The sequence below is a fragment of the Pristiophorus japonicus genome, chromosome 31 (genome assembly GCF_044704955.1).
Source record: "Pristiophorus japonicus isolate sPriJap1 chromosome 31, sPriJap1.hap1, whole genome shotgun sequence".
Lineage (NCBI taxonomy): Eukaryota > Metazoa > Chordata > Chondrichthyes > Pristiophoridae > Pristiophorus > Pristiophorus japonicus.
In genome coordinates this window covers 1,785,020-1,811,464 of record NC_092007.1, presented here as the reverse complement: position 1 = coordinate 1,811,464, position 26,445 = coordinate 1,785,020, and the positions used below count along the sequence as shown (strand labels likewise).

At 47.2% G+C, this 26,445-nt stretch overlaps 1 protein-coding gene across 1 annotated transcript in view; it reads right to left on the bottom strand.

The window, feature by feature from the left end:
* The window catches only part of LOC139240297 (cell adhesion molecule CEACAM5-like), a 132,106-nt gene that overhangs the window by 75,803 nt on the left and 29,858 nt on the right, over positions 1-26,445 (bottom strand). The window contains exons 5-11 of the mRNA XM_070868759.1: positions 25,166-25,450; positions 23,791-24,075; positions 19,894-20,133; positions 16,111-16,425; positions 13,777-13,875; positions 4,890-4,946; positions 3,225-3,281 (exon numbers count right to left, since the gene is read on the bottom strand). Of these exons, the coding sequence (XP_070724860.1) occupies positions 3,225-3,281; positions 4,890-4,946; positions 13,777-13,875; positions 16,111-16,425; positions 19,894-20,133; positions 23,791-24,075; positions 25,166-25,450 (1,338 nt within the window). The remainder of the gene's footprint in view (positions 1-3,224; positions 3,282-4,889; positions 4,947-13,776; positions 13,876-16,110; positions 16,426-19,893; positions 20,134-23,790; positions 24,076-25,165; positions 25,451-26,445) is intronic.

Below are 26,445 nucleotides of genomic sequence, written 5' to 3'. Positions count from 1 at the left end.
CATCAGAGTAACCAATTGCTGCTAGAACCCAGCAAACACCACGAATGGGAGATAGGGGACCAGGTCATGGTGAGGAACTATGCTCGGGTCGGGGTTTTTGAAGCATTATATATGGGACCATACAGCATAGTCGACAAGGCTAGCCCTATGGTCTATGCGGTTCGACTGCCTCACCGGGTGTAGTGGTATCACATTAATCAGTGTAAATTGTTTGACCCCAAAAGATGTAAAAAACAGAGGGGACGAGCAAGAGAGGGGAATCAGGCACTGGGGGAAGAACAGGCCCCGGTGGATTTGGAGGCTCCGGAGGAGGCAGCGGGCCCCGAAGCTCTACAGCCGGGGCTGGTTCATTGCTCCTGTAAGGCTATCCCACCACTGGGTAGAGGTTCCCAGCCCACTAACAGAAGTAGGGAGAAAGGCTCTACCATTAGCAAGGTTCAAGGGGAAGCTGAACCTCCCATGGTGGATCAGCTGGGGCTAGCCCAAGAGGTGGAGGAGATGGCATTGCAGCCCATAACGTGGGACTCTGCACCGACAGTAAGGAGGAGTCACAGGGTGCCACAGTCCAGGGCGCCGTGGTCCCCTGTTAACTTAGCCTCCCGCCCCAGACTGATACGGCGAAAGACAACAGGGAGGGTGCTCTGTTGCACTAGCAAGGGTCTCCCACCGATTATCCGGGGCTCAGGAGGGCCTTGGAGGGCAGCACAAGACTCATTAAGGGGGACCATACGAGCCCCTCAGCGGAGGACATCCTGGTCCCCAGGGTACGGTCAGCCGAGTGGTCGACGACGCCTGTACAGTGACAGGATGTAGCCTGGCCACCCGGGGACGGGTGGCGGTGTGTATATTTTCCCTTCCTGTTTTTTTACTTTGTGTTGTGTGTATATGTGTTTAGGTAAGGCAGTGACGGCATTTTTGTGTTTGGAACATGTTAAGTGAGCCGAGCCTGGAGAGGTCTCTCAAGGCAAGGCCATGTTCTTCTTGCCTTTCAGATGTCAACACCTCCCTATTGGACGTTAGTGATGCTGGTATCGCTAAGGATCTGCACCGGGCACCGAGGGGACACCGAGGACTCCCTGGTTTTCGGATGCTCCGGGGGCAGAGCGCCGACAGTGACCACAGGAGAAGGGACTCCGGCGGCGGATGGCCGGGTTACCTACTCCCACGAGGGGAAATGGCCTGGGTGGTTGGGATCGAACTCCACCAAGTACTCCAACCATAAGGACTTTACCTACGGAGAGGCCTCCATTCCCTGCCCGGAGATCACTGTGGCCACTTCCAGAGTGAGAGTGACAGAAGGCAGGAAGGTATGCCTAACTTGCCAAGGGTACATACCTCTGGGACGGTGGTGGTGGCTCAGAAAGCTCAAGAGAGACATGGGAGACCGACACTCGGACTGGGAACGTCTGGATAATGATACCTACCAAACCATCATGGGGTCATCTGGCGGGGTCACGGTGTGCTGGGAGAAATGGTGGGCGTACGACCAAGGAATTTATTTGTGTATGTGGGGATCCACTCGCGTGTGATCAGAGGGGGTCTCCATTGCTTTCTATAGGTGGTGGCAGGATGTCGGGGATGGGGTGGTATGGAATCGCAGCAGGGAGGCGTGTGTGATCCCCAATCCCCGGGTACCAGTAAATGCCACTGAACTTGTAGTTCGGGAAAGAAAACCCCCACCCACGGCCAAGCCCACCGTCCCACACGAGTGCCCGACAACAACCAGGGGGCCGGGGAACGGTTTAGTGTTGGTCCCTACCGAGAAACTATTTTATCAGGGGGTACACTACGCAGTGGCATCAGTGGTGCTAAATCTGACAGAAGTCCGCCTACCTACGTGGTGTCCCCGGGAAACCGAGCTGTTATACCAGGCTCTGCTGCGGGAGATGTTCCGGAAGTTCTATGAACTGGACTTCGGGGATGTCAAAGTGACAGACTTGTATAAACAGTGGGATAGGGCCGAACCGGGCAGGCAGAAGTGTGGCACTTTAAATGACATTCTTACGGGGTTTAACACCGGGGCGTCCGCCATAAACAGTTTGGATAACATGCAGCTGGCCCTCCAGATAAATGGGTTAAAGAATCAGCTGCGCAAAATCCTGGGGGACGAGAATACCGTAGTGGGATCCGTGCTCCACGAAGAGGTGGCAATGACAGTTCACTTAAAGGAGATTATCTCTCAATTGGAGGCGCAGGCCAGGGCTGTAAACGCCTTGATTCGGGAGGATAGAAACACCTCCGATCAAGCCGCCCAAAATGAGGTGTGCGTGCTCTATGGGGCCTGGTTGCTGGGAGAGGGACGGAGTAACCTCGAGGATCTGAGACAGGGACAAGTCCCCTCCTGGATCAGCAACCAGCACTTCGCAGCACTGTAAGAAAGACCTGCAATTATATAAAGTTTTTCATGACCACCTGATGTCCAAAAGCACTTTACAGCCAATGAAGTACTTTTGGAGTACAGTCACTGCTGTAAGGTAGGAAACTCGGCAGTCAATTTATGCACAGCAAGCTCCCACACACAGCAATGTGATAATGACCAGATAATCTGTTTTAGTTATGTTGGTTGAGGGATCAATATTGGCCAGACCACCAGGGACAACTTCCCTGCTCTTTTTCCAATAATGTCCACCTGAGAGAGTCGACAGAGCCTCGGTTTAACATCTCATCCAAAGGACGGCACCTCCAACAGTGCACGCTCCCTCAGCACTGCACCGGAGTGTCAGCCTAGATTTTTGCGCTGGTGTATCTGGAGTGGGTCTTGAATCCACAACCTTCTGGCTCAGAGGCAAGAGTGCTGCCCACCAACCCACGGCTGACAATAATTTAATTTACTGATTTAATGAATCATTAGAGAATGATTCCTATGAAAAAAACTATCTATCAAAATCAAATGGCCACGTAATTCCAAAATCTAATGAAATGCGCATGAAATTCCTCCCTCCGCTATTTATCACCAATTTGAGTCAATCCATCCGACAAAATAGAGGAAGGAAAGAATTTCAGGGGAACCCTTACTGAACTACCCTATCATGTTGTGAAGTCATACAGGTTAAACACAAACTGAGCGAATATCCTAATATCATCGATTGCAATTATATCAAATCAAGGTTTCTGCCGGGAACGGATGGATTCAGTTTAATCCAGACACATGTAACGATACCACAATGCATTGACTGTCAGATATAGAGACACGTGGGTGTAAAATGTCTTTGTTGATTTCATACCTGGAGGGTTGGGGTGGTCTGACGTTGTGCCTGTTAAATATGGATTCAGCGAGCTGTCTACAGAGGAAGGAAATTAGAAAGTCAGTTGCGATGAAGAGGTCATACCTGTCGGGAGCAATTTTAACCTCAGCTGCCCATCGGGAAACAACCGGGATCGGATACCACGCCGGTTTTACACCCCTGGTGATTTTACTCTCCAGAAACGGGTGTTCCACCCGATCCCGTAGGTTTTCACCCGAGGAATGAGGCTAAAATTACCCCCGCCTGCAATCTAAAACTAGAGAATTCTTTCAGTGGCATGCCACATAAACCGTAATAAGCCAGGTTCCAGGGATTACAATGATTACAACGATGTGGATTGACTGGAGAAGCTGGGGTTACATAGGATTACCTAGGATTTACAGTACAGCAACAGTCCATTGGAGCAGGGCAGAACAAGCACAGGGCAGATGTAAAGCACTGAAAGAGATCGCACTGATTGGAATCCACCGCTTGTGCTGGTGAGCAAATCCCAATAAAGGGATTAAGGCCTCAGTAGGGGATAGAGCAGCATCCTCGGGAGCAGCAAGTGCTGGTCTGCTACTTTCTCCCAACAGGAACTCATACCTTTGAGCCTGATCCATTGTTGTGGTGGGGTAATGGGACCACACACACTTTTCTGTATGGTGCCAGAGCTGCAGAAGGAACGGGTCTTCCTCAACACCCAGTGCCAGGCTCAAACGAGACCGAGACATAATCTGAACTGTGGATGTAAGGGGGCAGTGTATGCATGCAGCCAAGAAATGTAAGAAAGACCTGCATTTATATCGCGTTTTTCACGACCACCTGATGTCCCAAAGCGCTTTAGAGCCAATGAAGTACTTTTGGAGTACAGTCACTGCTGTAAGGTAGGAAACGCGGCAGCCAATTTGCGCACAGCAAGCTCCCACACACAGCAATGTGATAATGACCAGATAATCTGTTTTAGTTATGTTGGTTGAGGGATAAATATTGGCCAGATCACCAGGGTCAACTTTCCTGCTTTTCTTCCAATAGCAGTCAATAACGTCCAGCTGAGAGAGTAGACAGAGCCTCAGTTTAACATCTCATCCAAAGGACGGCACCTCCAACAGTGCACGCTCCCTCAGCACTGCACCGGAGTATCAGCCTAGATTTTTGTACTCAAATTTCTGGAATGGAATTTGAACCCACAACCTTCTGGCTCAGAGGCAAGAGTGCTGCCCACTGAGCCATGGCAGACACAATTTAACTTAGCGATTTAATGAATTGTTAGAGACTGATTCCTATTAAAAAAGTAATCTCTCGACATCTAATCCCTCAAGAGGCCCATAAATTCCAAAATCTAATGACATTCGCATGAAATTCCTCCCTCCGCTATTTATCACTAATTTGAGTCAATCCATCTGAGAAAATAGAGGAAGAAAATGATTTCACGGGAACCCTTACTGAACTACCCCATCCTGTTGTGAAGTCATACAGGTTAACAGAAACTGAGCGAATATCCTAATATCATCGATTGCAATTATATCAAATTAAGGTTTCTGCAGGGAACGATGGTTTCAGTTTAATCTAGACACATGTAATGATACCACAATGTATTGACTGTCAGATATGGAGACACGTGGGTGTAAAATGTCACGTCACATATCTTTGTTGATTTCATACCTGGAGGGTTACGGTTGTCTGATGTTGTGCCTATTAAATATGCATCGATCGAGTCATCTACAGAGGGAGGAAATTGGAAAGTCAGTTGTGATGAAGAGGTCACACCTGTCTGGAGCAATTTTAACCTTAGCCGCCCATCGGGAAACAAACCAGGATTTAATGCAACACTGGTTTTACACCCCTCTGATTTTACTCTCCAAAAACGGGCGTTCCACCCGATCCCGTGGGTTCTCACCCAGCCACTCAGGGTAAAATTGCCCCCACCTGCAATCTCAACTTTCTCTCTTGTTAGACACTGACTGAGTTGGGCAACTTTCCGTAGTTTCTATCTTTCTATTAAAAAATGGAGAATTCTTTCAGTGAAATGCCACATAAACCGTAATATACCCGGTTCCAGGGATGAGGGATTACAATGATGTGGATCAACTGGAGAAGCTGGGGTTGTTCTCCTTACAGCAGCGAAGGCCAAGAGAAGATTTGATTGAAGTGTTTAAAAATCATGAATGGTTTAGATAGAGTAAACCAAGAGAGACTGTTTCCAATGGCTGAAGGGTCTATGACCAAAATGCACAGTGCTCCAAATGTCCTTCAAATGCGCAATGCCCTGCAAGGTGTCTTAGCTCGGTGACGTAGCTCACCACTTCCTGGCCTTCAGACCTCTTGTATGTGTAAAACTGGTACCTCGCCATCAGAACGCTTTCCTTCGGTTAAGATGCTCCCGGACCAGTGTGCACAAATCATCATACGATTTCTCTGTGGGTTTCGCTGCAACAAGCAGATTTTTCATGAGGCCATACGTTGGTGCCCCGCAAATGGTGAAGAGAATCATTTGGCAGCATTCGCTTCTCCTTCCAGCTCGTTGGCCACGAAGTATTGGTCGAGTCGTCCCACGAAAGTTTCCCAATCATCTCCCTCCGAAAATTTCTCCAGGATGCCCACTGTTCTTGCATCATTGCGGTGAGGTTCGTTATCTGTATCTCATCGCCAGTTGTAGTGCATGAATAAAGAGACTGACCAGATACTGTGAGCTCAAAGTAAAGTGTGACTTTAGTCTTTTATTTCAGATCTGCAGAGTGCCTCTCCAGCCTGTGAGGCCTCCTTCAGTACCAGTGCTCCCAAGGGATTTTGGGATCCCTTGGGACTCCAGGGCATGAGCCCTCTGGTGGTTAAACAAGGTATTTACAGGTTCACATATATAACACCTACCACCTTCAACATTCATCCTCTCCACCACCAGCACACCGTGCTGTACATGATGCACTGCAGCAACTCGCCAAGGCTTCTTCCAGCACCTCCCAAATCCGCGACCTTGATCACCGAGAAGGACAAGTGTGTGTGAATAGTATCACCTGCAAGATCCCCTCATGTTACACACCATCCTGACTTGGAAATATATCGCCACAGCACTGTGGAAGTACCTTCACCACACGGACTGCAGCAGTTCAAGAAGGCGGTTCACCTCCACCTTCTCAAGGAGCAATTTGGAATGGCAATAAAAGCTGGCCTTGCCAGCGATGCCCACATCCCAGAACGCATAATAAAAAAAGATTAAAACAAGATAGGTAGATGATAACTATTGCTGACTATGCCTATTTTTCACATATGTTCAGTAGTTCTTCAGTGTCAGTTTTCAAGGCTTCTGTAGAAAAACAAAATTTAAACCATCTTATAAACCTAAAACAGGTCAATAATAAGTGATAACATTTAGCTTAGTGTCAGTGGGGTATGAAGAAATCCATATCTCTTGTTTAATCTGAACAGCTGTGGTGTGGGGTGCAGGGAGGACCAATACACAAGAGGCCAGCGATTGAGAAGCAGAAGTTGGCAGGTTGGGGGAGGCCACAGAGATAAAGGAATACTTTGCCGTTTGGACATTGACACATAATGGAGTGCAGGCATTCTTTAAGATATTTGAGAGTTGCTGAGGGATATTTGTCGGGATTGTATTCATACATTTTTCACAAAGTTCCTCGGCCTGTTGTTTTTTTAATGAGGAGATTAATAAAACACCGGTTCAGCCTCAACTGGAGTATTGTGTCCAATTCTAGGCACCGCACTTTAGGAAGAATCTGACGGCCTTAGAAAGGGTGCAGGAAAGATTTACGAGAATGATTCCAGGAATGAGGGACTTTAGTTACGTGGGTAGACTGGAGAAGCTGGGTTTGTTCTGCTTAGAGCAGAGAAGACTGAAAAGAGATTTGATAGAAATGTTCAAAATCGTGAGGGGTTCTGGACAGAGTAGACAGAGAGAAACTGCTCCCATTGATGGAAGGGTCAAGAACCAGAGGGCAGAGATTTAATATGTTTGGCAGAAGAACCAAAGGCGATATGGGGAAAAAGTGCTTGGAAGCTGAGATGAAAGCTTGCCCTGGATTCCACTCTACTCCCGGATGGCTTCCTCTGACTGAAATTGACTTTGGTTTTGATAACATTGAGCTGCAGAAATTGTATGCTCATCCGTGACATGTTGCTGTGAAGCCATCAGCAAGCACAGAACAGTTTCGATGTCAAGGGTGTCATTTAAGTGGTAAGCAATAACGTTGCTAAGGGAAATCATAGAAATGAAGAATAGAAGGGATCATGGAACGAGTCTTGGTGTACAGCAGAGGTGATTGTGTGACGGAGGAGGAGGTTGTATTTGTTGTGTTGGGATAAGTAGCAGTGGAACAATGAGAGGGATTACCACAAAGTCAGACGACAAAGTAGGGTTGGTGGGGGGAGGTGGGGTCAAAAGACATGGAAAAGACACCATGGTGACAGGTACAAAATACCCAACACGGCGGCAGTTCGGGGAGTTGGGAGAGGCGTGAGTGTGTCCGAGGCAGGCCTATAAAAGGCGCAGTGCGGCGGCAGTTCGGGGAGCTGGGAGAGGCGGGAACAGCGTCGGAGGCAGGCCTATAAAAGGCCCAGCGTGGCGGAAGTTCGGGGAGTTGGGAGAGGCGGGAACAGCGTCGAATGCAGGCCTATAAAAGGCCCAGCACGGCGGAAGTTCCGGGAGTTGGGAGAGGCGAGAACAACATCGGAGGCAGGCCTATAAAAGGCCCAGCGTGGCGGAAGTTCGGGGAGTTGGAAGAGGTGGGAGTGCGTCGAATGCAGGCCTATAAAAGGCCCAGCACGGCGGAAGTTCCGGGAGTCGGGAGAGGCGAGAACAACATCGGAGGCAGGCCTATAAAAGGCCCAGCGTGGCGGAAGTTCGGGGAGTTGGAAGAGGCGGGAGTGCGTCAAATGCAGGCCTATAAAAGGCCCAGCACGGCGGAAGTTCCGGGAGTTGGGAGAGGCGGGAGTGCGTCGAATGCAGGCCTATAAAAGGCCCAGCACGGCGGAAGTTCCGGGAGTCGGGAGAGGCGGGAACAACATCGGAGGCAGGCCTATAAAAGGCCCAGCACGGCGGAAGTTCCGGGAGTTGGGAGAGGCGGGAACAACATTAGAGGCAGGCCTATAAAAGGCCCAGCACGGCGGAAGTTCCGGGAGTCGGGAGAGGCGGGAACAACGTCGGAGGCAGGCCTATAAAAGGCCCAGCACGGCGGAAGTTCGGGGAGTTGGGAGAGGCGGGAACAACATCGGAGGCAGGCCTATAAAAGGCCCAGCACGGCGGAAGTTCCGGGAGTTGGGAGAGGCGGGAACAACATTGGAGGCAGGCCTATAAAAGGCCCAGCACGGCGGAAGTTCCGGGAGTCGGGAGAGGCGGGAACAACATCGGAGGCAGGCCTATAAAAGGCCAAGCACGGCGGAAGTTCCGGGAGTTGGGAGAGGCGGGAACAACGTCGGAGCCAGCCAGTGCAACTGCAGCAGGGAGGCAAAAAAAAAATGAAAGAAATCAAAAGGTGATGTCACAGCCAAGGGATTGGCTGGTGAGTAGTTTTTCTTTTTCTTTTCTTTATCTGTAAGTAACCTTTTAACATTGTCGTTGCCCAGTTAGTTTAATCTAAGGGTTAAGTCATGGCAGGACAGCTTGGATATGTGTTATGCTCCTCCTGTACTATGTGTGAAGTCAGGGACGCTTCCGGTGTCCCTGACGACTACGTGTGCGGGAAGTGTATCCGCCTCCAGCTCCTGAAGGACCGCAATGCAGCACTGGAGCTGCGGGTGGATTCACTCTGGAGCATCCACGATGCTGAGAATGACGAGACTAGCACGTTTAGCGAGTTAGTCTTACCACAGGTAAAGGGTACACAGCCAGATAGTGAATGGAAGACCAACAGGAAGAGCAGTGCAAGGAAGGTAGTGCAGGGCTCCCCTGCGGTCAACCCCCTACAAAACAGATACACCGCTTTGAGTACTGCTGAGGGGGATGATTTATCAGGGGAGAGCAGCAGCCAAATTCATGGCACCGTGGCTGGCTCTGCTGCACAGGAGGGCAGGAAAAGAGTGGGAGAGTGATAGTGATAGGGGATTCAATTGTAAGGGGAATAGATAGGCGTTTCTGCGGCCGCAACCGAGACTCCAGGATGGTATGTTGCCTCCCTGGTGCAAGGGTCAAGGATATCTCAGAGCGGGTGCAGGACATTCTGAAAAGGGAGGGTGAACAGCCAGTTGTCGTGGTGCATATAGGTACCAACGATATAGGTAAAAAACGGGATGAGGTCCTACAAGACGAATTTAGGGAGCAAGCAGTTAAATTAAAATGTAGGGCCTCAAAAGTAGTAATCTCAGGATTGCTACCAGTGCCATGTGCAAGTCAGAGTAGGAATCACAGGATAGCGCAGATGAATACGTGGCTTGAGCAGTGGTGCATAAGTGAAGGATTCAAATTCCTGGGACATTGGAACCGTTCTGGGGGAGGTGGGACCAGTACAAACTGGACGGTCTGCACCTGGGCAGGACTGGAACCAATATCCTAGGGGGAGTGTTTGCTAGTGCTGTTGGGGAGGAGATAAACTAATATGGCAGGGGGATGGGAACCTATGCAGGGAGACAGAGGGAAATAAAATGGAGTCAGAAGCAAAAGATAGAAAGGAGAATAGTAAAAGTGGAGGGCAGAGAAACCCAAGGCAAAAAATAAAAAGGGACACATTACAGTAAAATTCTAAAGGGGCAAAGTATGTTAAAAAGACAAGCCTGAAGTCTCTGTGCCTCAATAAGGTGGATGAAGTAACTGCACAGATAGCAATTAACGGATACGATATGGTTGGCATCACGGATACATGGCTCCAGGGGGACCAAGGCTGGGAACTCAACATCCAGGGGTATTCAACATTTAGGAAGGATAGACAGAAAGAAAAAGGAGGTGGGGTGACATTGCTGTTTAAAGAGGAAATCAATGCAATTGTAAGGAAGAACATTAGCTTGGATGATATGGAATCGGTATGGGTGGAGCTATGGAATACTAAACGGCAGAAAACGCTAGTGGGAGTTGTGTACAGGCCACCAAATAGTAGTAGTGAAGTTGGGAACAGTATCAAACAAGCAATAAGGGATGTGTGCAATAAAGGTACAGCAGTAATCATGGCGACTTTAATCTACATATTGATTGGACTATTAAACTGGTAGCAATGAGGTGGAGGAGGATTTCCTGGAGTCTATTAGGGATGGTTTTCGAGGCCAATATGTCGAGGAGCCAACTAGAGAGCTGGCCATCCTAGACTAGGTGATGTGTAATGAGAAGGGACTAATTAACAATCTTGTTGTGCGAGGCCTCTTGGGGAAGAGTGACCATAATATGGTAGAATTCCTTATTAAAATGGAGAGTGACAAAGTTAATTCGGAAACTAGGGTCCTGAACTTAAGGAAAGGTAACTTCGACGGTATGAGGCGTGAATTGGCTTGAATAGATTGGCAAAGGATACTTAAAGGGTTGACAGTGAATAAGCAATGGCAAATATTTAAAGATCACATGGATGAACTTCAGCAATTGTACATCTCTGTCTGGAGTAAAAATAAAACGGGGAAGGTGGCTCAACCATGGCTAACAAGGGAAATTAAGGATAGTGTTAAAGCCAAGGAAGAGGCAGATAAATGAGCTAAAAAAAAGCAACAAACCTGAGGACTGAGAGAAATTTAGAATTCAACAGAGGAGGACTAAGGGTTTAATTAAGAGTGGGAAAATAGAGTACAAGAGGAAGCTAGCAGGGAACATAAAAACTGACTGCAAAAGCTACTATAAATATGTGAAGAGAAAACGATTATTGAAGACAAACGTAGGTTCCTTGCAGTCGGATTCAGGTGAATTTATAATCGGGATCAAAGAAATGGCAGACCAATTGAACCAATACTTCGGTTCTGTCTTCACAAAGGAAGGCACAAATAACCTTCCGAATGTACTAGGGGACAGTGGGTCTCATGATAAGGAGGAACTGAAGGATATCCTTATTAGGCGGGAAATTGTGTTCGGGAAATTGATGGGATTGAAGGCCGATAAATCCCCAGGGCTTGAGAGTCTGCATCCCAGAGTACTTAAGGAAGTGGCCCTAGAAATAGTGGATGCATTGGTGATCATTTTCCAACAGTCTATCGACTCTGGATCAGTTCCTATGGACTGGAGGGTAGCTAATGTAACAAGACTTTTTAAAAAAGGAGGGAGAGAGAAATTGTTTAATTATAGACTGGTTAGCCTGACATCAGTAGTGGGGAAAATGTTGGAATCAATCATTAAGGATGAAACAGCAGCGCACTTGGAAAGCAATGACAGGATCGGACCAAGTCAGCATGGATTTATGAACGGGAAATCATGCTTGACGAATCTTCTGGAATTTTTTTGAGGATGTAACTAGCAGAGTGGACAAGGGAGAACCAGTGGATGTGGTGTATTTGGACTTTCAAAAGACTTTTGACAAGGTCCCGCACAAGAGATTGATGTGCAAAATATAAGCGCATGGTATTGGGAGTAATGTACTGACGTGGGTAGAGAACTGGTTGGCAGACAGGAAGCAGAGAGTTGGGATAAATGGGTCCTTTCAGAATGGCAGGCAGTGACTAGTGGAGTGCCACAGGGCTCAGTGCTAGGACCCCAGCTCTTTACAATATACATTAACGATTTAGATGAAGGAATTGAGTGTAATCCAAGTTTGTGGATGATATTAAACTGGGTGGCAGTGTGAGCTGTGAGGAGGATGCTAAGAGGCTGCCGTGTGACTTGGACAGGTTAGGTGAGTGGGCAAATGCATGGCAGATGTTGTATAATGTGGATAAATGTGAGGTTATCCACTTTGGGGGCAAAAACACGAAGGCAGAATATTATCTGAATGGCGGCAGATTAGGAAAAGGGGAGTTGCAACGAGACCTGGGTGTCATGGTACATCAGTCACTGAAAGTGGGCATGCAGGTACAGCAGGTGTTAAAGGCGGCAAATGGTATGTTGACCTTCATAGCTAGGGGATTTGAGTATAGGAGCAGGGAGGTCTTACTGCAGTTGTACAGGGCCTTAGTGAGGCCTCATCTGGAATATTGTGTTCAGTTTTGGTCTCCTAATCTGAGGAAGGACGTTCTTGCTATTGAGGGAGTGCAGCGAAGGTTCACCAGACTGATTCCAGGGATGGCTGGACCGTCATGTGAGGAGAGACTGGATCACCTGGGCTTTTATTCACTGGAGTTTAGAAGGATGAGAGGGGATCTCATAGAAACGTATAAGATTCTGACGGGACTGGACAGGTTAGATGCGGAAAGAATGTTCCCGATGTTGGGGAAGTCCAGAACCAGGGGACATAGTCGTAGGATAAGGAGTAGGCCATTTAGGACCGAGATTAGGACAAACTTCTTCACTCAGAGAGTTGTTAACCTGTGGAATTCCCTGCCGCAGAGAGTTGTTGATGCCAGTTCATTGGATATATTCAAGAGGGAGTTAGATATGGCCCTTACGGCTAAGGGGATCAAGGGGTATGGAGAAAAAGCAGGGAAGGGGTACTGAAGGAATGATTAGCCATGATCTTATTGAATGGCGGTGCAGGCTCGAAGGGTCAAATGGCCTACTCCTGCACCTATTTTCTATGTTTCTATGTTTCTATCTCGAACTTTCTTCAGTTCTGACTAAAGGTCATCGACCTGAAACGTTAATTCTGTTTCTCTCTCCACAGATGCTGCCTGACCTGCTGAGTGTTCCCAGCATTTTCTGCTTTTATTTCAGATTCCCAGCATCCAGAGTGTTTTGCTTTGTTCCGAAGGCTGTGAGTGGTAGGATATTATAATAATGCAGGATGGATACCAGACTGAATGAATTGAAACACGGAATAAAGGTAGAGTTAAGCAGAGAGCAGGGAAACCATGATCTTCAACATGCTAGAGAAGGAGGGAGTTACAAGGGGGAGAGGAATTGATGAAGAGTTAAGGGTGGTCTTTCAAAGGGGAGCATGATAACAAAGGTTTCAAAAATGTCCACCATATTGAGGGAGATAAAACTCAAGGGAGAATGGAAATGGGAGAAGCAGTCAGGAACTGGGTCAGGAGGGAAGGAGAAGGTTCTCACAAAGATCAATGTAGGTTCAGGAGATGTGGGGGAAGAGGTTACAGAGTGCCAGTGTGAGTGAGAATGGTGAAAGGATAACACATGATCACAGGGATGTAGAGATGTTGATGAAGCAAAGGGAAGCTGAGACTCCATTTTGCAGATAAACATATTGAACTGATTTATGATTCCCTACAACTTTTGAATAGAAGTTATAGTTTGACGTGCTAGAGCTTTAAACTATCTGCATGTTATTTGTGTTTGACTGTACTGCACATGAACATCCTCTTTTCTACTAGTTAGTGGAGACGTTAAACCATTTACTGTTAATGCGCAATTAACTTAGTAGATATAGCACAAGGAATTTGAGATGAATGTGTTCATAATTCATACCTAATATCACAACACTATTTCAGCCCAATATTTGAAATTTGTCTTTCTGGCAAATTTCTTTCTCTAACCATATAGAAATAGCACGAGAAGGCACTCTAAAGGATATATTTCACTAACCTCGTCTTTTCTTCTTGTATATGTAAAATACAACCAGTGATATTATCACCAACAAAACAATTGCTCCGACAGTTGCTCCCACTATGATTCCCACATTCACTGCGTAAAAGAAACAAAAATAACCATTTTTACAAGCTGACAAGTGATAGATAAATGAATACATTATTCAATACTGGGATGTGGGTGTCGTTGGCATGGCCGGCATTTATTGCCCATCCCTAATTGCCCTTGAGAAGGTGGTGGTGAGCCGCCTTCTTGAACCGCTGCAGTCCGTGTGGTGAAGGTGCTCCCACAGTGCTGTTAGGGAGGGAGTTCCAGGATTGTGTCCCAGCGACGATGAAGGAACGGCCGATATATCCAAGTCAGGATGGTGTGTGACTTGGAGGGGAATGTGGAGGTAATGATGTTCCCATGTGCCTGCTGCCCTTGTCCTTCTAGGCGGTAGAGGTCGCAGGTTTAGGAGGTGCTGCCAAAGAAGCCGGGGTGAGTTGCTGCAGTGCATCTTGTAGATGGTACACACTGCAGCCACGGTGCATCGGTGGTGGAGGGAGTGAATGTTGAAGGTGGTGGATGGGGGCTGTTTTGTCCTGGATGGTGTCGAGCTTCTCGAGTGTTGTTGGAGCTGCACTCATCCAAGCAAGTGGTAAGTATTTCATCACACTCCTAACTTGTGTCTTGTAGATGATAGAAAGACTTTGGGGAGTCAGGAGGTGAAACTCTCATCGTTGAATACCCAGCCTCTGACCTGCTCTTTTCACCACAATATTTATTTGGCTGGTCCAGTTAAGTTTCTAGTCAATGGTGACCCCAGGATGTTGATGGTGAGGGATGCGGCGATTGTAATGTTGTAGACTATCAAGGGGCAGTGGTTAGACTCTCGTTTGTTGGTGATCGTCATTGCCTAGCACTTGTGTGGCTTGAATGTTACATTTCACTTATCAGCCCTGAATGTCGTTCAGGTCTTGCTGCATGCGGGCATGGACTGCTCCATTGCCTGAGGAGGTGTGCTATCATGTCTGACCTTGTGATGGGCCATTAGAACAGTTATCTCCCCATGACCTAATGAAGGAGGTGAGCTCGATCTCCGGGGGCAATATTGATTTGTGCGACAGCATAAAACTGGTGATATCAGATGACCATCCATTGCACACCCCATTCGACATTAGACTAACTCACCTGATGGGAATGGGATCGGTGGAATGTTGGGTTCAACGATTTCAACAGGGAGTAAAATCAAGCAGCGTGTAAAATTAGTGTTGCACCCCATCCTGTCACTTTCCCTACTGGCGAGTTATGTTCCAATTGCTCTGCAATGGGGAGGAAAACTAGGCGAGGTGTGTAATGGGCACTTGATCAAAATCGCTCATTGTGCGCTATGGCCATTAGTTAAAATTAGCCCCACTGAAGGGGATGATACCAACTTTGGGCAATAATGTAGAACAAGCAAAACCGAACTGGTCGACCATTATTAACTGCCCAATTTTCTTGTCTGTTGAAGTCAATGGAAAGGAATATCAGGCATGGGATATAATGGGCATCTATATCGATATTTCCCATTTTACACATCTTGCCCAAAATTCAAATGACCCTGGCAGTGAAAATGTTGTAGTCTCGGTATAAAAGAACAGATTTAGCATTTCAATGGTGGCAGGGGTCGGAGGAAATCAGAGGGTTATGTGTTTTCAGGTCTCGAATGCACAGCGATCAAGAGACCTTCAAACTTTCCCATGTGTTGAAAACTGAACTTGGATTGAGGTGTCTGTCGCTGAATTTCGACAGGCTCACAGCCTGATTGGCTAAATCGTTCAAATCAAGGTTGACATGTCACCGCTGTCAGTTTCCCAATTGCAAGACCTGGAGGGTAGAAATTGCACAGCACCACCTCATTACTTTAACCAAAATCTTGGGAGTTATTTTAACTTTCACTGATACTGTACAATGGTCAATAATCAAATGGTCCGCTCATTACACATCGCTCGATTTACCTGCTTTCAGTGGACGGGAACATCAGGTTACCCTATAATAGGTGGCTGACTCACAATCACCCATTTCACACTATGGCATAACGGCAAGATCTACTCTAATGTTTTTAGCTTAAAATAGAGGACAAGGGAATTTTATATAGTGCATTGCCACAATGTTGCCAATATTGCATGGTGGAATCTTCATTGGTAGAGGATTTTAAGACAAATGAAAATAAGTTATTTTTAATATCCGGTAATTAGCGTCAGTATTTTACGCAGTTCTACATTTCCACAACTTATGAAGAAAGCACGTGGACTAATAGTAACCGTCGACGTTCAGATATATTATGGCTCACATCCATTAACTTACCTGTTCCTTCCAAATTCACTTCAAATTCAAAGGCTTTCTCTCCAATTGCATTTCTCGCAAGGCAGGTGTACTTCCCTTCATCCGCCGTTTCCAAACTCTTAATAATTAATTGAGAGAAGGTGTGGTTTGAAGCGATGGTGAACTTGCTATCGGATGCAGTGATAGGCGTGTTCCCTTTAGACCAGGCGAAGGTCGCCGGTAATAGCTCGGTCGCTGAGAATCGCAGTCGCTCAGTTAATGACACCTCTAAGGTGATGTTGGCATTCGGAGCCACAGTCACTTGTGGATTGGAGGGTGACGAGAGCTGGGGTTTATCTAAGTAAAGCACAAAGGGTTAAGCAGATTGAAGTGTCAATGGTCTCTCAGAACCTTAAAGCACAGAAGGAGGCCAATAGGCGCATCATGCCCATGCTGGCTCTTTGAAAGAGCTATTCCATTTGTCCCACTCCCCTTGCATTACCCCCACAGCCCTGCATGCTGTTCCCTTTACAAGTACATATACACAAATCCTTTTTGAAAGTTACTATTAAATCAGCTTCCACCACCCTTTCAGGCCTTGTATTCCAGACCCTAACAGCCCACTGCATTAAAAAAAACAATCTCCTCATCACCCCTGATTATTTTGCCAGTTATCTTAAGTCTGTGTCTCTGCTTACTAACTATTCTAGAATCATAGAATGGTAACAGCACGGAAGAAAGCCATTCGGCCCATCGAGCCCGTGCCAACTCTCAGTTAGTCTCACTCCCCTGCCCTTTCCACTTGCCCTTCAATTTTTTCCCTTCAGATACTTATCCAGTTCCCTTTTGAAAGAAAAGAATGAGTCTGCCTCCACCACCCTATCAGGCAGTGCATTCCAGAACCCAACCACTCGCTGCTTATATCGCCTTTGGTTCTTTTGCCAATCACCTTAAATCTGTGTCCTCTGGTTCTCGACCCTCTGCCAATGGGAACAGTTTCTCTCTATCTACTCTGTCCAGATCCTTCATCATTTTGAACACCTCAATCAAATCTCCTCTCAACCTTCTCTGCTCTAAAGAGAACAGCCCCAGCTTTTCCAGTTTATCAATGTAACTGAAGTCCCTCATTCTCATAAATCTTTTCTGCATCCTTCCTCAAGTGCGGTGTCGAGAATTGGACACAATACTCCAGTGGGGGCCGAACCAGTGTTTTATACAGGGTCATCATAATTTCCACACTTTGTACTCTGTACCTGTATTTATGAGCCTCAGGTTCTCATAAGCCTTTTTAACCGCTTTCTCAACCTGCCCTGCCCCCTTCAACGATTTGTCACACAAACCCCCAGGTCTCGCTGTTCATGCACACCCTCATGCCAACAGAATCAAGAGAAATGAGAAAGGACTGTTAACGATCACCATCATGCGTGGTACGTGAGCAAAGAAATGCACACTAAGGTAATCTGGGGCGAGGGAGGGAGAAAGGGGGCTTTCGTTTGGTTGAAGACATCGCCCATATACATTCTCGTGACTTGGATGTCATTGGTATTGTTGGCATTTATTGCCCATCCTCAGTTACCCTCGAGAACATGGTGACACACATCATCATCATAGGCAGTCCCTCGAAATCGAGGAAGACTTGCTTCCACTCTAAAGATGAGTTCTCAGGTGACTGAACAGCCCAATACAGGAATTACAGTCTCTGTCACAGGTGGGACAGACAGTGGTTGAAGGAAAGGGTGGGTGGGGAGTCGGGTTTGCTGCACGCTCCTTCCGCTGCCTGCGCTTGCTTTCTGCATGCTCTCGGCGATGAGACTCGAGGTGCTCAGCGCCCTCCCGGATGCACTTCCTCCACTTAGGGCGGTCTTTGGCCAGGGACTCCCAGGTGTCAGTGGGGATGCAGCACTTTATCAAGGAGGCTTTGAGGGTGTTCTTGAAACGTTTCCTCTGCCCACCTGGGGCTCGCTTACCATGTAGGAGTTCCGAGTAGAGCACTTGCTTTGGGAGTCTCGTGTCTGGCATGCGAACAATGTGGCCTGCCCAGCGGATCTGGTCAATCGTGGTCAGTGCTTCAATGCTGGGGATGTTGGTCGAGGACGCTAACGTTGGTGCGTCAGTCCTCCCAGGGGATTTGTAGGATCTTGCGGAGACATCGTTGGTGGTATTTCTCCAGCGACTTGAGATGTCTACTGTACATGGTCCATGTCTCTGAGCCATACAGGAGGGCGGGTATCACTACAGCCCTGTAGACCATGAGCTTGCTGCCAGATTTGAGGGCCTGGTTTTCGAACACTCTCCTCCTCAGGCGACCGAAAGCTGCGCTGGCGCACTGGAAGCAGCCAACTGAGGGGCTTATTATGTCCTTTCCAAGGGCGATGAAGAGTCAGCCAAGTTGATGTGAGACTGGGGACATTATAGTCCCAGACCGGGTAAGGACACCGGGTTTCCTTCCCTTGAGAAGGTGCCTGGCATCCTTTATGTCCATGCTGGTATTTTTTTCTGATTGGTATGATGTGTTTCACTTGACGGGAGCATGCTCTTCAACAGTTGTGTGATTAATTGTATCCCCTATTTAGCAATTTGTACCCATTCCATCATATGCTCCCTGCTCAGTTTCTATATGAACGACATGTCTCACGTTTCACCGAGTAACCCAACAAGGAGAAAGCAAAGATTATGACAATGGAGACATTTAATTAGCATCCATCCACAGCATTCTACACATATAACATGCATGCATGCGTGTCTCAGTGGGCAGCATTCTTGTCTCTGAGTCAGATGGTTGTGGGTTCAAGTCCCACAGTCCAAGCTAACACTCCAGTGCAGTACTGAGGGAATGCCGCACTGGCGGAGGGGCAGTACTGAGGGAGTGCCGCACTGGCGGAGGGCCAGTACTGAGGGAGTGCCGCACTGGCGGAGGGGCAGTACTGAGGGAGTGCCGCACTGGCGGAGGGGCAGTACTGAGAGAGTGCCGTACTGTCGGATGGGCAGTACTGAGGGAGCGCTGCATTGTCGGAGGGGTAGTACTGAGGGAGTGCCGCACTGGCAGAGGGGCAGTACTGAGGGAGTGCCGCACTGGCGGAGGGGCAGTACTGAGAGAGTGCCGTACTGTCGGATGGGCAGTACTGAGGGAGCGCTGCATTGTCGGAGGGGTAGTACTGAGGGAGCACCGCACAATCGGAGGGGCAGTACTGAGGGAGCACTGCACTGTCAGAGGGGCAGTACTGAGGGAGCGCTGCACTGTCAGAGGGGCAGTACTGAGGGAGCTCCTCACTGGTGGAGGGGTATTACTGAGGGAACGCCACACTGTCGGAGCGGCAGTACTGAGGGAGCGCCGCACTGTCAGAGGGGCAGTACTGAGGGAGCGCCGCACTGTCGAAGGGGCAGTACTGAGGGAACACTGCACTGGTGGAGGGGCAGTACTGAGGGAGCGCCTTACTGCCAGAGGGGCAGTACGGAGGGAGTGCCTTACTGTCGGAGGTGCCGTCTTTCGGATGAGACATTATAATATGCACCCGTCTACCCTCTCAGGTTCATGTAAAAGATCCCATGGCACTATTTTGAAGACGAGCAGGGGAGTAATCCAATATTTATCCCTCAATTTACATCATTAAAACAGAATATCTGGTTTCTGGGAGCTTGCTTATGCGCAAATTGGCTGCCGGGTTTCCCACATTACAACTGTGACTTCACTTCAAGAGTATTTCATTGGCTGTAAATTGCTTTGGCGGAGGGGGGTTCATGAAAGGCACTATGTAAATGCTAGTTTTTATTTGCATATATTATCCATAAATCAATGACAGAATGGTGCAATGTCATTTTACTCACCCAAAACCAATCTACATGTCCTTGTGGAGATTACGTGCTGCCCGGTGCACTGCAAGGCCGTTGGTGAGTTGAGATCTTTCTTTTCAATGGTGTAATGTTCTTCATTAGATCCATTTAGAGAGGTTGAGCCAACCCTGAGCTCAATGGCAGTTTGCGGTACCCCACCCACCCAGGAGCAGGACAAGTTCAATTTGTCTCCTTTATCTTTGGCGTCACACGTGATATGTCCTGAAGGTGGCCCTGGGGACAAAACCAAAAAAATTGTTTATTATTCATGGCTTATGCTTTGTTTAACTTAAAGTCATGTGGTTTTTGAAGGGACAGAATACAGGTTTCCATAGTTGCGTGCAGTCAGTTGTATCAATGGCACAGAGACTGGACTGAAGATTAACACATCACTCTGGACACATAGACCGCTAATGAAAAGGGGAAGAGGAGATCTGGAGGAGGAGTTCACAGTTCAGAAGCGTTCTGATAATGTAAATAGGGGGAAAGCTATTTCCACTGGTCAATAAAGCTGCTGATCGGAGCGTATCATCCCTGCCTTTGTTACCTCCAGACTTGACTATTCCAACGCACTCCTGGCCGGCCTCCCACATTCTACCTTATGTAAACTTGAGGTCATGCAAAAATCGGCTGCCCCGTGTCCTAACTCGCACCAAGTCCCGCTCAGCTATCACCTCTGTGCTCGCCGACCTACATTGGCTCCCGATTAAGCAACGCCTCAATTTCAAAAATCCCATCCTTGTTTACAAACCCCTCTATGGCCTCCTCACCGTCTTCCTATCTCTGTAATCTCCTCCAGCTCCACAAACCCCCGAGATATCAGTGCTCCTCAAATTCTGCCCATTTGAGCATCCCTGATTATAATCATTCAACCACTGGTGGCCGTGCCTTCAGCTGCCTGGGCCCTCTAAACATCTCCACCTCTCTATATTCCTTTAAGACGCTCCTTAAAACCTACCTCTTTGACCAAGCTTTTGATCAGCTGCCCTAATTTCTCCTTATGTGGCGCGGTATCAAATGTTTGTATTATAATATTGCTGTGAAGCGCCTCGGGACATTTTAATACAATAAAGGCACTATATAAATATAAGTTGTTGTAAAATCATGATCAAAGGAGCAAAGCCGGAGGTTGGGAGATTTTTGTTTAACACGGAGTGTTGCTAGGACGTGGAATACGAGAAACAGTGGTGGAAGCAAATCCGCAAGGACTTTTAGAAAGGGCATGACTAAATATCTGATAAAGAAAAGAAAATGAGGGGAAGATTGGGAAAGCGGACGGGATTGGATTAATTGTTTCGCTTTACAGGAGCACCGCACAGCACCATGTGAATGCACCCGTCCATGCTGTCAAACTCTAGGATTCCACGAAAGGAAACATGCAGTAGGTTTTGGTAACCTCAGAACATAATGCTCCAGAGATCGGCTGGGAAGAGTGAGGATACAGAACAGATCGCAGTCGAAACTAGAGTACTGTCTGCAATCCTGGGCAAGCCTGTTGGACTACTTTCTTGTTCTTTTTCATTTTGTTGCTTTAAACGTCTGATTACACATGCACACACTCGGTTGTCATAATGGCAGGATCAGGTCTTTATTGGAACTTCATACTATCCACAACCAGTTTAAGTGCAAAGGTCTTTTCATACTTCACAAAACCAGTTGAGAGCTGCTGAGACACACACTATCCGTGATTCCAGTGTGAACACAATCTGCTTTTGAAACACACACTATCCGTGATTCCAGTGAGAGCTACCAAAGAATGTTCCCTTACACTTTGTATACTAAAATTTGCCTTTGATCACAACATTCCATGCATAATATCGATAAATCATGGTACATCAAAGGTACATACAAATGCTAATAGAATAACAACTTAAACTAAACAACCAGGCAACCAACTCTCCTCATTGCTGCACTAAATCCTTCCACCTCCTAAACTGAGTTCTCAAGTTGACACATTCAGATATGGCTGAATGACTCTTACACATCCTACCATTATCTTTCCCCTGAAGATATCCTTTCCCCAAAATCCTCTTAGCCAACTTACAACCCATGCTCAGCTGAAAGCTGTCTTAACTTGTAACCCAACAGGTGCTGATCACACAGACTGCGCAGAAGCAATAGCGAGGTATTCGGGTAACACAGACTTTCGCTCCCACAGGCGCCACCCTATAGTGAGGTTATTGAGGCTTGAGAGAGGGTATGGCACAGATTCTGCAAGATCTTCCCTAGTATCAGAAAATGCAAATACGAAGACAGACTTGAAAACAAGAGCCTTTTTTCAGCAGATCAGGGATTATGGGGAGATATGTCAGGAAGCTCAACTCCATCCAGGACAAAGCAACCCGCTTGACTGGCACCCCATCTACCACCTTCAACGTTCACTCCCTCCACCACCAGCGCATCGTTGCTGCAGTGTGTACCATCTACAAGATGCACTGCAGCAATTCGCCTATGCTTCTTCGACAGCACCTCCCACCCCATGACCTCTACCGCCTAGAAGGACAAGGGCAGCAGGCGCATGGGAACACCACCAGCTCCAAGTTCCCCTCTGAGTCACACACCATCCTGACTTGGAAATATATCGGCCATTCCTTCATCGTTGTTGGGTCAAAATCCTGGAACTCCCTCCCTAACAGCACTGTGGGAGCACCTTCACCACATGGACTGCAGCGGTTCAAGAAGGCGGCTCACCACCACCTTCTCAAGGGCAATTAGGGATGGGCAATAAATTCCGGCCTTGCCAGTGATGTCTACAACCCGTGATGGAATTTTAAAAAAATGATAGAAGTGTATAAAGTTAGCAAAGACTGAGAAAGTTAGGTAGTTGGGGCGGTAAGATCGAGGGGATATAGATTCAAGATTAAATCAGAGTCATAGAGTCATAGAGTCATTAAGGCACAGAAGGAGGCCATTCAGCCCCTCAAGTCCATGTCGGCTCTCTGTAGACCAATCCAGTCAGTCCCATTGCCCCACTCTATCCCCGTGGCCCTCCAAGTTTATTTCCCTCAAGTGCCTATCCAATTTCCTTGTGAAATCATTGATCGTCTCCGCATCCACCACCCTCGTAGGCAGCGAGTTCCAGGTCATTACCACTCGCTGCGTAAAAAAGTTCTTCCTCACATCCCCCCTGTATCTCTTGCCCAAAACCGTCAATCTGTGTCCCCTAGTCCTTGAACCATCAGCTAATGGGGACAGCTTTTCTTTGCCCACCTTATCTAAACCCGTAATAATCATCATGTACACCACTATCAAATCACTCCTCAATTTTCTTTGCTCCAAGGAGAACAACCCCAGCTTCTCCACCTCCCACCCTTGTAGCTAAATATCCCATCCTTGGAACCATTCCGGTAAATCTCCTCTGCACCCTCTCAAGGACCTTCACATCCTTCCTAAAATGTGCTGACCAGAACAAAGGGAGTTGAGGTCGAAGATCAGCCATGATCTTATTGAATGATGGAGCAGGCGTGAGGGTCCATATGGCCTACTCCTGCTCCTAATTCTTATGCTCCAAAGTTCTTAATGTAGTAAAACGTCCCAAGGCGCCTCACAGGAGCGATTATCAAACAGAATTTGACATGAAACACATGAAGAGATATTAGGGCAGGTGCCCAAAAGCTTGGTCAAAGAGGTAGGTTTTAAGGAGTGTCTTAAAGAGGAGGGGGAGTAGCGAGATGGACAGGTTAGGGGAGGGATTTCCAGAACTAGGGCCCAGGCAGCTGAAGGCACGGTCACCAATGGCAGAGCGATGAAAATTGAGGATGCGTGAGATTCAAGCCTATTAATACAAGGAAGGTGACAAAGGGAGAGAGAGAGAAATACCAACTAAAGGACCCAACACATCAAACACAGACTAAACCGATGTAGAGGCTTTGTTCATGTCAACTAACTTACTGTATACAAGGATTGAAACTTGTGAATCATTGTTTTTCTTGGTATAACTGTTCTCTGCAGAGCAGGTATAATTCCCAGTGTTTTTAAACTCCACACTCTGTATCACATGGTTGTGTTTGTTGCCAGTGATGTTTCCATTGTGTATCCAGGTGAAGTTACAATCTGGAACAGACTGAGTCTCACAGAGCAGAGTCACCTCCGTACCCTCCTTCACACAATACTGTCCCGGGTAATTGCTGCCGCACTGCACGGCTGTGGTATTTGTCTGGAGTGAGTCGGGTCCATCTAAGTCGGAAAAAACAATGGGATTAATTTAAATAGATAAATAACAGGTTGATAGAAATCTGAGAAATACAAAAGTGTGGAAATTTGCCCTGAGCCGTAGTGGAAGCGGAAGAAAATCGGTGGTCCGTGTTATACTCTGGTGGACTGAATGGAAAATAAAATCGTTGGAGTATAAGACGGGCTGGTCTTGGTCAGCTGCACATGGGCCGCTCCTCATACTTCAATTGGCTTCAATGGAATTGAAGATCGGGCGGGGAGCATAATAATTGCGCTCCCACCTGTAATGTATTTGCTGCATGTGTTCTTTGCTTAAGAATTCATAGCAACACATTGCTATTAAGAACGAGTTTGTTTATTATCAAAAGGATTAACAATCACAATGCACATTACCAGCTCAGCCACCAGGCTCACAATCACCTGCTTCATCGTGGATCCCCTGAACCCAATTGGCTGGGGTTTTATTGAGTCTTATGAACATCACGTGACTGGCTAAGCCACTTCCAACTCAACAAACCTGTGAGCATGCTCACATGTGCATACATTACACCACCCAAAATCAATTTCTAAAATTCATTAGATTCAGCATTGCAAACATTTTGTTGTCCCATAAGAGAACCCATACAACAAAACATTCAAACACATCTTCATTTGTTTTCACTGCTGTCAAATTTAAGCACTGCTGATCCAGCAACAGGACAGAGGGGAATTTTTTTTCTCTCAGAGGGTGGTGGGGGTCTGGAACTCACTGTCTGAAAGGGTGGTAGATGCAGAAACCATCACCACATTTAAAAAGTACTTGGATGTGCTCTTGAAGAGCCGTAACCTACAGGGCTACGGAACGAAAGTGGGATTAGGCTGGATATCTCTTTTTCGGCCGGCACAGACACAATGGGCCAGATAACCTCCTTCTGTGCCGTATGATTCTATGATCAAAGATGTATTGAGTTGACAGCTTCCTATTTTCCAATCCAAACAGCAATCTAAACAAATGGTGCAGTTCCTACAGTATGTCGATTATATCCTTCATTCTATTTCGGATCCCTTCCCATGGTTTCACCAAATTTTAATGTTATCATTTGAATTTACTCACAATAAATGATTAAATTCACCGATTTGCTGCGATCGCTGCTCACGGAGTTCTTGGCTGTACAGAATAACCCTTGACTGTCGGATCTGAGCACAGGGTTGATTGTCAGGCTGCTGTTATCTGCAGAAAGTATATATCGTGGGTTGTCTGGTAAACGTTGTCCAGTAGCACTCCAGGAGTAGTTTGGGGAGGTTCCCTCTGCTGCACACTGCAGGGTCACATTATCTTTATTCTCCACAAATCCAACTAACGTTGGACTGATACTGACAGTCACCTTGGAAATCCGGACTGTAAAAAAATAAATACAGGAAAATAGCATGGAATGCATTGACAACAACAACTATTTGTATTTGTATAGCGCCTTTAACATAGTAAAAAGTCGCATTGCGCTTCACGGGAGTATTATAGGACAAATATTTGACACCGATCCACATAATGAGAAATTAGGGCAGGTGACCAAAAGCTTGCTCAAAGAGGTAGGTTTTAAGGAGCATCTTAAAGGAGGAGAGAGAGGCAGTGAGGTTTAGTGAAAAGATTCCAGTCCCTTGGCAGTTACAGGCACGGCCACCGATGGTGGAGTGATTATAATCAGGGATGCTCAAGAGAGCAGAATTTGAAGAGCGCAGACATCTCGGGGGGTTGTGGAGCTGGAGGAGATTACAGAGATAGGGAGGGGTGAGGCCATGGAGTGATTTGTAAACCAGGATGAGAATTTTGAAATCGAGGCGTTGCTTAACCGGGAACCATTGTAGGTCAGCGAGCACAGAGGGTGATGGCGAGCGGGACTCGGTGCGAGTTGGGACACGGTCTGCCGAGTTTTGGATGACCTCAAGTTTACATCGGGTACAATGTGGGAGGCCAGCCGGGAGTGCGTTGGAATAGTCGTCTAGAGGTAACAAACACATGGATAAGGGTTTCAGCAGCAGACGAGCTGAGGTAGGGACGGAGATGGGCCGCTGTTACAGAGGTGGAAATGGGCGGATTTAGTTATACCGTGGATAAATAGTCAGAAGCGCATTTCAGGGTCAAAAGTTGACACTTATTTCAGATTCTGTCTTTTAATACAACTACAATGTATTGAGGAGGTGGGCTTGGTAGTACTGATCAAAATATCGTTACAACCCTGGAAAGGAATGATGTGCTTGAGGGCTCAGGGACAGAATGTATTTGGGTAGAGGTAAGAAACAGCACAGGAGATGTTGTGCTGCTGGGTGTGTACCACAGACCACAAAGAGTGAGGAGAAGATGGAGGAACAAATCTTCACGCCAATTTTGGACAGATG